At 59.7% G+C, this 9,694-nt stretch overlaps 1 protein-coding gene across 2 annotated transcripts; it reads right to left on the reverse strand.

The window, feature by feature from the left end:
- Positions 1 to 3,317: 3,317 nt before the first annotated feature.
- LOC136109486 (large ribosomal subunit protein mL38-like) lies at positions 3,318 to 9,484 on the reverse strand. 2 transcript variants are annotated; one of them, XM_071816643.1, is made up of 3 exons: positions 9,093 to 9,484; positions 6,467 to 6,539; positions 3,318 to 3,757 (listed from the first exon to the last, which is right to left on the reverse strand). In XM_071816643.1, exons 1-3 carry the CDS (start codon positions 9,389 to 9,391, stop codon positions 3,698 to 3,700), a joined length of 432 nt encoding a protein of 143 aa, XP_071672744.1. In that variant the 5' UTR covers positions 9,392 to 9,484; the 3' UTR covers positions 3,318 to 3,697. The 2 variants fall into 2 exon arrangements, with proteins under 2 accessions (XP_071672744.1, XP_065708274.1); XM_065852202.2 differs by lacking the exons at positions 3,318 to 3,757; positions 6,467 to 6,539 and adding an exon at positions 6,547 to 7,351 and having other exon boundaries at positions 9,093 to 9,459.
- Positions 9,485 to 9,694: the final 210 nt, after the last annotated feature.

Genomic DNA, 9,694 nt, shown 5'->3' on the forward strand with positions numbered 1-9,694 from the left:
AACCTCCCGCATCTCCGACTCGTAGCTGGAGGTGCTGGTGGTGCCCCAGGGCTTGGCCGGCTCTTGGGCATCCCCTGGGATGGTGGCTTGGGAGGTGGAGGAGCCAGGCTGCACCCCAGGGGTGGTGGTGTGGGTCCCAGGTGATCGTGGCTGCACCCCCGAGGTGCTGGCCTGGGCATCAGGGGCCCCTGGCTGTGTCCCCAGGGCGGTGGTGGCCTGGGTGCCCGGGGATCCTGGCTGCATCCCCGAGGTGCTGGCCTGGGCATCAGGGGCCCCTGGCTGTGTCCCCAGGGAGGTGGTGGCCTGGGTGCCTGGGGATCCTGGCTCCAGCCCCGGGGTGGTGGCACCGGCACCACAAGATCCTGAGTGATCTGCGGGAGCACCTGACAACTTCACAGGGGTCACTGGTTCCCCCTGTGTCCCTGCTTGCATTCCCGGGGAGCCAGACCCTGCAGCCCCCTTGCTGGTCTCCATCCCAGGCTGTGTCCCACGTCCCTTTGGCCCCGGTGCTGAGCTCTTCCTGGCCTGGGTGTCCGTGGCCACCTGGGTGGGCTCGGCGGGGGCAGACTGGCCCCCAGCGCCCTCCTGGGAAGAAGAGGCAAAGGGCAGCAGGGTTACTGGCAGCTGGGCAGCCGTGAGGACAGACCCCAGAACCCCCCGCCGTGTCCCCAGCCCCTGTCCCCAAACCACCACCTCGCGGGGCCAAACTCGTGTTGAACATGAGAGCCCAAATGCAAAGGGATCACGGGCTCAGCCCGGCTATGGAACCCGGGGGATTGGAATCCCCAGGGATGGGAGCCCCAGCATCACTGCCCAGCACCCCCAACCCACAGCTTTATCTCCCCTCCTTCCCCTCCCATGGTTCTGTTTGGATGGCTCTCTAGTTCAGAAGTGCCTTAGCAACCCCTGGGACACCCTTCCCACTCTGCCCTCCTGCTGTCCTTCACGCTGGTGACACCAATCGCCGTGGGGCACGGGCACAGTGTGACAGGGCAGCAGGAGCGGGGAGGGACGAGGGCCCGGCTCCCTCCCGGGGCACCAGGGGATGCTCACCAGGCCAAGGGTCTCCTGTATCTCCTGGATGTCCTCTGCCAGGCCAGAATGCGCCTCCTGCATGGCCCGCATGTCCTCTGTCAGGCCGACATGCGCCTCCTTCATCTCCTGGATGTCCTCTGCCAGGCCAGAATGCGCCTTCTGCATCTCCTCCTTCATCTCCCGCACGTCCTCTGCCAGGCCGGACTGCACCTCCTTAAACTTGTTGATCTCCTCCCAGAGATCCTGGAGCGAAGCCCTTTCCTGGGAGAGCGGGTGGGGGGTGAGCGCAGGGGAGGGTCCCTGGGGACCTGGACCCCGCTGTGCTCTGCTGCGGGAGCTCGGGCTTAACCCAGCCCTTGGGCTGAGGGCGGCACGAGGGCAGCGCGGAGCCCAGAGGAGGGGGCGTCTCGTGGGGGAGCGCCCAGGGACCAGCAAGAGCATCTACCTTGGAGACGGCTCTCTCCTTCTCTTCTGCTGTTTTTGGCATCAGCTCCTTGGCCACAGAGGAGACCTCGGAGTCGCTCCCGGTCCCCTCCAGCATGTCCTTCTCGTCCAGCTGCTCTGCTGGTTTCCAGAGCTGCTGCCCGGTGCCCAGGGCTCCGTCTTCCTCCTTCTCCTGGCCAGGCTGGTCCTTGCTGTCCTGCTCCTTTGCCAGGCTGGGGGTCGGGCTCTGCCCTGGCTCCAGGACAGACGGCTCCTGCTGGCCCAGCTGCCCGATGATGGCCTCGAGCAACTTGTGCAGGGCCACCAAGTCGACAACCCCCAAATGGGGTGTCCCGATGGCGGCGTTCAGCAGCTCCAACAGACCGAGTGTGGCCATCGCTGCTGCTCTGCCAGAAAACACGGAGCCTGATGTGGGAAGACGGGAGCTTTTCTGTCCAGAGGTGATGTTGGAGGGAATGGCAGCCAGCAGCCTTTCTCCTCCTCCTTCTTGCCACAGAAAGTGATCCAGTCACCAAACGGATCCAAGTGTCAAAAGCAATCCAAGTGACTAAAGTGATCCAGTCACCAAAGCGATAGAAGTTCCGTAAGTGATCAAACCACCGAAAGCGGTTCAACCACCAGAAGTGGTTCAACCACCAGTAGCGATCCCACCACCAAAAGTGATGCAACCACCAACAGCGATCCCACCACCAAAAGTGATGCAAACACCAACAGCGATCCCACCACCAAAAGTGATGCAACCACCAACAGCGATCCCACCACCAAAAGCGATCCAACTGCCAAAATGAGTCCACCACCACAGTGATCCCACCACGGCAAGTGATCCCACCACGGCCAGTGACCAAATGGGCGAGGGGCACAGGTGACAGGGGACAATATAGTGTCTCTGTTGCCCGGCAACAGCCGCCCCAGCAGCCAGCGGGCGCCGCCCTGGCCATTGTGATGAAGTTATCCACGGGATGGGAGGTGCTGAGGGTCCCTCCTGCCTTTCCCACTTTACCACCTACAGTGCAGCTGGTGACACCTCAAATGTTGTGGCAGTCCCTGCAGAGCCTGCCCAGATGCAAAATACAATCGGACAGGTCACAGGGAATGAAATCTCATTTCACTGAATTAAATACCCTCAGTTTTAATTGCAGAGAGGGTGGCTTTATCCGTGTTGTGTACTCAATCAAACTCTCCCGACGTTTAATCCTTTCCTTTCCCCACGGCACAGTGGCCTCGGAGGCGATTCCCCTTCGTGGCAGATGTGCAGTGACTGGCTCACGAGTGCACCAGCACCTGGGAACCTGGGCTGAAAACAAGGCCAAAGTGCCTGGTTTAGGATGCCTTTCCCTGCGGTTGATCAAGGCAGACGGATGTCTTTGGAGAGGGAGCTGTTCTGAAGGGATTTCTTCTGCCTCTCGACTGCTGGCACGAGCCAGCGGCTGCTGACCAGGAAACCTCCAGCTGGGGCCAGTGACAAGTGCTGCTCTTCTCCCGCTCAGCTCTGATGTGGTCGAGGGGGATCAGCCCTGCGAGGAGGGAAATGCTGGAGGTGACACCAGGACCTGGGGGGTTCAGCTGGAGAATGGGAGCTGAGGGGAGACCTTCTGATCTCTGAACTGCCTGAAAGGAGCCTGGAGCCGGGGGGGCGGGCTCTGCTCCCCAGGAACAAGCGACGGGACAAGAGGAAATGGCCTCAAGTAGCGCCAGGAGAGGTTGAGGTTGGATGTGGGGAACAATTCCTTAACAGAAAAGGCTGCCGGGCATTGGGACATCATCCCCTCCGGCTGCCATTTTACCAGGTAGCTCCTTTGAGCCTTATTCTGGGGAACACAGCACAGAAACCCTGAATCCTTGATTTGAGTTCATTTAATGATTTTTCCAGGATCTTACAGCCATGCAGTTGGCACGGTGCTGTGCGCAGAGTCTGCAGGTGGAGCCGCCCCACCACCCTGGACCAGAGAATCCCAAGCGGGTGACGGAGAGGACGCTCGGCACAAAGCGCCTCTGCCCCGAGATGCCAGCACGAGGCAGGAGGGTCCGTCCTCCCGTCCCGCCACCCTGCGGGGGCCACAGTCCCCAGAGTCAAAACACGGAAGGATAAGCCCAGCCCTTCCCACCAGTGCAGAGCAGAGCACCTCGAGGGGAGGCCCGGCCCCAGTAAATGCCGCACGTGGGCTCCTTGCTGTCTCGCTATCTGTCCAGGTCCTCAGGGGCTGGTGGCGCGGGAACTTCACCTGGGGAGGATGGTAAACGGGCGGCCGCACAAATTCAACCACGGGCTCTGTCCTGTCTGTCAAGGGGTGACACAGAGCGTTAGCGAGATGGCGCAGACCCGAACCCCAGGGCCTGCCGTCGCTAACAAGGCCCCCCCCCACCCACCAGGGCTGGTCGAGCACGCCCTGGTGAAGACCCTCAGTGTTATTTTAAAATGCTCATTCAGAATGGGCTTTTAAGAGGTTGTCTCCTCAGGCTGCTGTTAGTTTGGGGGAGGATGGCTCCGGAAGCGCCCAGTCTGTGCTGTAACAGCTCCCAGACAAGTGCCGGGACCAAGCAGGAGCCCACGGGCACAGCTCGTGCACCGGCCCTGTGCCTCAGCCCAGGGCTGCGTCACGGCTCCCCCAGCCCCCCGCACGGGCCATTTCTCACTGAGGAGCTGATGGGAGACCCAGGTAACGCAGCTGTCCCGCTGGCACTGTTGAGACGCCAGCCCTGCCGGGGTCACGGCATCCTCGTGCTTTCTGTACAACTCAAACGTGCTCAAGGTTCACACCTTGAGCCTGTGGCTGGAAACAAGACACAAGCACAAGAGCTGAGGCGATTCTCTTTTCTTGCAGCACTCTGGCAGGCAGCTACTTCCCCACAGCACCCCAGAGTCTGTGAAACAGAGGTGGAAAACCAAGGCACACCAAAACTTCTCCCAGCTTCCCCAGCCCTCTGCACATTTCTGCTCCAGGCAGGAAAAAAACCCCACTTTCTTAACAGCCTGGTTTAAAGCAACAGGACAGCACAGTGCTTGCAGGGCTGGGATTGTGGCTTCAGGCGACACACAAACTCAGAGCAGCCCTGAACAACCCTGCAGACTCCAAGGAACTTGCTCTCCTCCAGCAGTAACGACCTTGTCATCAGAACACGCAAGAACAGCCTGGCCAAGAGAGCGTGAACCGCCCAGCATCAACCCCAAAGTGAGAACCCCCTGACCTGCTTTGAACCAACGGGGCAGCTCAAGACCACCCAGCAATCCTTTCCTAGCACAAGAGTAACTCATTCTTATAGGACGGAGCTTCAAATGAGGAGCAAAGAACTCAACAGATGAAATTCCAAGATTAAAGGGACTTCTCAGTCAGCTGCTTCACCGTGCCTCGGTTTCCCAGAGCGAGCAGTGGCAGCTAATGCACCTGCCAGGCAGACTGCCGAGGGAGAGGAGTCTGGGGGGAAACAGAAGGCGGGAGTCAGGGAATTATCCTTGGTGTCATCTCAAGGCATATCAGGGATAAGAGGGTCATTAGGGGCAGTCAGCACAGCTTTACCAAGGGTAAGTCATGCTTGACCAACCTCACAGCCTTTTATGAGAACGTAACAAGGTGGATGGATGATGGCAGAGCGGTGGATGTGGTCTACCTTGACTTCAGTAAAGCCTTTGACACAGTCCCTCACAGCATCCTCACAGCTAAATTGAGGAGGTGTGGTCTAGACAATAGAGTAGTGAGGTGGGTTGCAAACTGGCTTAAAGAGAGAAGCCAGAGAGTGGTGGTCAATGGTGCGGAGTCCAGTTGGAGGCCAGTATCTAGTGGAGTGCCTCAGGGGTCAGTACTGGGGCCAATGTTATTCAATATATTCATTAATGATTTAGACGAGGGAATTGAGTGTACTATCCGCAAGTTTGTTGATGACACCAAGCTGGGAGGAGTGGCTGACACGCCAGAGGCTGTGCTGCCATCCAGAGACCTGGACAGGCTGGAGAGTTGGGCGGGGAATAACCTGATGAAATTTAGCAAGGGAAAGTGTAGAGTCCTGCATCTGGGCAGGGACAACCCCAGGTTCCAGTATAGGTTGGGGAATGACCTATTAGAGAGCAGTGTAGGGGAACGGGACCTGGGGGTCCTGGTGGACAACAGGATGACCATGAGCCAGCACTGGGCCCTTGTGGCCAGGAAGGCCAATGGCATCCTTGGGTGTATTACAAGGGGGGTGGTCAGTAGATCGAGAGAGGTCCTCCTTCCCCTCCACTCCGCCCTGGTGAGACCCCATCTGGAATATTGTGTCCAGTTCTGGGCCCCTCAGTTCCAGAAGGACAGGGAACTGCTGGAGAGGGTCCAGCGTAGGGCAACAAAGATGATTAAGGGAGTGGAGCACCTCCCTTATGAAGAAAGGCTGAGGGAGCTGGGGCTCTTTAGTTTGGAGAAGAGGAGACTGAGGGGTGACCTTATTAATGTTTATAAATATATAAAGGGTGAGTGCCACGAGGGTGGAGTCAGGCTCTTCTCAGTGGCAAACAATGATAGGACAAGGGGCAATGGGATCAAGCTGGAACACAAGAGGTTCCACTTAAATTTGAGAAAGAACTTCTTCTCAGTGAGGGTAACAGAGCACTGGAACAGGCTGCCCAGGGAGGTTGTGGAGTCTCCTTCCCTGGAGACATTCAAAGCCCGCCTGGACACATTCCTGTGCGACCTCACCTAGGCGTTCCTGCTCAAGCAGGGGGATTGGACTGGATGAGCTTTTGAGGTCCCTTCCAATCCCAAACATACTGTGATACTGTGATACTGTGATACTGTGATACTGTGAATTGCTTCCACTACACTGCGACACCGGTCCTGCCTCAACTCTCAACCGCCAGAGCTTTGGGGAGGCTACAATCTTTCCTGCATATGTAACACATCCCTACTCAGATGCTACGGCATCGTCTCTGCCTGTGCAGCCAAAAGAAACAGGAGCGAACCAACAGCAGAGGGAAGAGATCCCGTTTAAACACGTTCTTTGTAAAGAACCTGCTACTCACCTGGATTTGCGAGCAGCACAGTCCGCAGGGAGCCTTTATCTGCCGCGGATGACACCGCGGGGGAACTGTAAGCCTGAATGAGGAACACAAACAGAACGTCAATCACTGAAACCACAGATTCCATTAAGACCAGGTCATGATTTCCACGGCAACGAACACGAACCGGGCACGGGCACGGCCAGGACCCAGCACAGACCAGGCACGGCCACAACACCAAGTCATCCAGCTCCACCTGAGAGGCCCCGGAGCCTTAAGAAACACCAGCCTGCTGACAGACAGCCATCCTGTTGCAAAGCTCTGTCTTTATCATGTCCAAGAAACAAGTCTGGAGCATCACAGAGGAAATACCCTTCTAAACAAAATCCCCCGGGGCAGACAATGCCCATCAGGAGCGTCTGAGAAAACCACAGAGGCTTCCCGTGGGTCCAAGGCTGTGCCCCGCTGCCCCCACACTCCTCTGACGGAGTCACCATGTTCCCATAGCAGACCGGCACGGCGTGCTCGTCTTCCTGGCTGTGTTCCACCCTCAAGGTGAGCCGGGGGGCAACGCGGCCCCTCGGAACAAGTCACGAAACACCGCGCAGTGCTCGGCCACGCGCTGCTTGTGGAACGGGCCGCTGCTCTTCTCCCACTCAGCTCTGAGCTCGCCGAGGGGGATCAGCGCTGCGAGGAGAGGGAAACGCTGGAGGTGACACCGGGGGACCCAGCGCGGCCGGGGCGGAGAGGGGGTGGCGGGACACAGGCCTGTCCGGAGCCACGCTGCGCCTTCCATCTCCGCATTCTGGCGGTTCTCCCTCGGGATCTTCTTTCTTGCCTTGATTTCCTTTGCCCGCAGCAGCTTCTCACGCGGCAGGCTGATGTCGGTCTTTGGCTCCTCAGACAGGGCTGAAAAAATCACCTACGTGACAAATTCCAGTACCCAAAACACCCAAACACAAAACGCCTGCAGAGCGTTAGAGAGGCTGTGAAAGAGACGCAAACTCCAAGACAGCAGAGACTCGAATCTACCGCCTCTGCCTTCCCTCGGCACCTCCACGCGTCTGCCGCCTCCTCCCCCCCAGCTCATCGCACCCCCAGACCCAGCGGTTTCCCAGCCGAGGAGCAGCTCTGGTCTCTGCGGCTGCTCTGCAGCCAAACTGGGTTATTTGCTGCAAGGGGTCTAAAGCTCTGGTTCCTGCTCTGGCTCCTCTGACACTACCGGGTTTAGGAAGAGAGGAAACGGCCTCAAGTTGCCCCAGGGGAGGTTGAGGTTGGATCCTGGGAACAATTTCTTCCCAGAAAGGGCTACCCAGGGCAGCGGCGGAGTCGCCCTCCCTGGAGGGGTTGAACAGACGTGGAGATGCGGTTCTCAGGGACACGGGGCAGTGCCGGGGGTGGGTTATGGTTGGACTCGATGCTCTTGAGGGTCTTTTCCAACCAAATGATTCTATGATTCCAAGGAATCACTTCTCTATTCCGCTCCACGTCTCTTGGCGGGTCCTGGCCAGCCTCCCTCCTCCCAGAAAACTGCCATCCGGTTCCCTGAAACTTTCGGGCTCTGCAAACGTCTACATCAGCAAAGGGCCAACCTTGTGCCAAAGTCCCTCATCAGCTCTTTACAGGGTGCAGTCTGGGGCAAAATGCAGCCCCAGCAACAGCTTTCTCGACCTCCGGCAGCAAAAGCCCGCACGGCGCAGCTCCTCGGGCGAGCACCTGGCTGGGGCTGCTGTGCTGCCGGGCCGTCTGCCCCCAGCGCGGCTCCCTGCTCTCCTCCTCCACCAGCCTCCAGCACCGACTGAAACTGCAGCGTTTTTCCAGCACTTCTAAGTTGCCGACGTCAATGCCCTCGTTGGGCAGCGGCCCCAGCCGCTGGGAATGGAGAGTGAAGAGAAGCTGCTCAATCCATGTACACCGTGATTCACTTACAAAACACGCACCCATCGTTAACCAATGACACGGTAAATGCTTTCTGAGCACCTGCAAAACGAGGGGAGGATGGGCCATAGAATCCCAGAATGTCAGGGGTTGAAGGGCCCTGGAAAGCTCATCCAGTGCAATCCCCCCATGGAGCCGAACACCCAGCTGAGGTTCCACAGGAAGGGGTCCAGGCGGGTTTGAATGTCTGCAGAGAAGGAGACTCCACAGCCTCCCTGGGCAGCCTGGGCCAGGCTCTGCCACCCTCACCAGGAACAAGTTTCTTCTCAGATTTCAGTGGAACCTCCTGTGTTCCAGTTTGCACCCATTGCCCCTTGTCCTGTCACTGGTTGTCACCCAGAAGAGCCTGGCTCCATCCTCCTGACACTCGCCTTTCCATATTGATCCCCAGGAATGAGTCCCCCCTCAGTGTCCTCTTCTCCAGCTCCAGAGCCCCAGCTCCCTCAGCCTTTCCTCACACGGGAGATGCTCCACTCCCTTCAGCATCTTGGTGCTGCGCTGCACTCTCTCCAGCAGTTCCCTGTCCTTCTGGAGCTGAGGGGCCACAACTGGACACAAATTCCCGAGAGAGCCCGGGAAGAGCCGGAGCCACCCCCGCCTCCCCGAGCCGGCCACGCCAGGAATTCAGCCGCCCGAGCGCTCTCCCCGCCACGCCGCAAGCGGCTCCCGCTGCCCGCGCAGGGGAACCGGGGCTCCCCGGCCCGGGACTCACCGGCCGTGCCGAACGCCCGCCCGCTCCGGACGCCGCTCAGCGCCGCGCTCGCCAGCGGCACCGCCATGCTGCGCGCCGCCCGCACTGGAAGGGCCCCGTTCCCATAGCGACGGGGGCTGCGCCGCGCGGGGTCCGGCCCGCAAGGCCCCGCAGCCGTAGCAACGGGTCTGTCTACCGCAGCGCCGGGCTGGGAATGCCCCGCTGCCGCAGCGACGGGGCTGGTTAGCGCGGAGCCTGCCTAGAAGCGTCCCCACAGCCCCGCGGGACGGGCTCTGCCCTCCCCGGGAACCCCTCCCCATCGCCGGCCTTGCTGCTCCGACCGGGCAGAGCCCGCGGAAGGCACCGGAGAGGCCCCGCTGTCACCCCGGGGTACCCGGGCGGGAGGTGAAGCCCAGCACCAGAGCCAGGGGCTTTTCAGAAATCGGCCCAACAAGGAAAAGCTGCGGTTGCCCGTGGGCTGTGGAACATCCTGGGGGTGCTGGGGAACCGCAGGGCAGAGTCACAGAATCCCAGCCTGGTGGGGCTGAAGGGACCTCTGCAGATCCCCCAGCCCAAGCCCTGCTCACGCGGGGTCACGGAGCAGATCACACAGGGAAATGCGC

This window comes from Patagioenas fasciata, chromosome 18 (assembly GCF_037038585.1).
Source record: "Patagioenas fasciata isolate bPatFas1 chromosome 18, bPatFas1.hap1, whole genome shotgun sequence".
Lineage (NCBI taxonomy): Eukaryota > Metazoa > Chordata > Aves > Columbiformes > Columbidae > Patagioenas > Patagioenas fasciata.

What these genes read in the sequence shown, in the direction of transcription:
- LOC136109486 (XM_071816643.1), bottom strand. Translation starts at nt 9,391, where the DNA reads ATGGGGAGGGGTTCCCGGGGAGGGCAGAGCCCGTCCCGCGGGGCTGTG. An exon ending in GCGGGCGTTCGGCACGGCCG is followed by an intron (nt 6,540 to 9,092) that starts GTGAGTCCCGGG and finishes TTCCTCATTCAG; the next exon opens with GCTTACAGTTCCCCCGCGGT. An exon ending in TGTGCTGCTCGCAAATCCAG is followed by an intron (nt 3,758 to 6,466) that starts GTGAGTAGCAGG and finishes ACCCCTTGACAG; the next exon opens with ACAGGACAGAGCCCGTGGTT.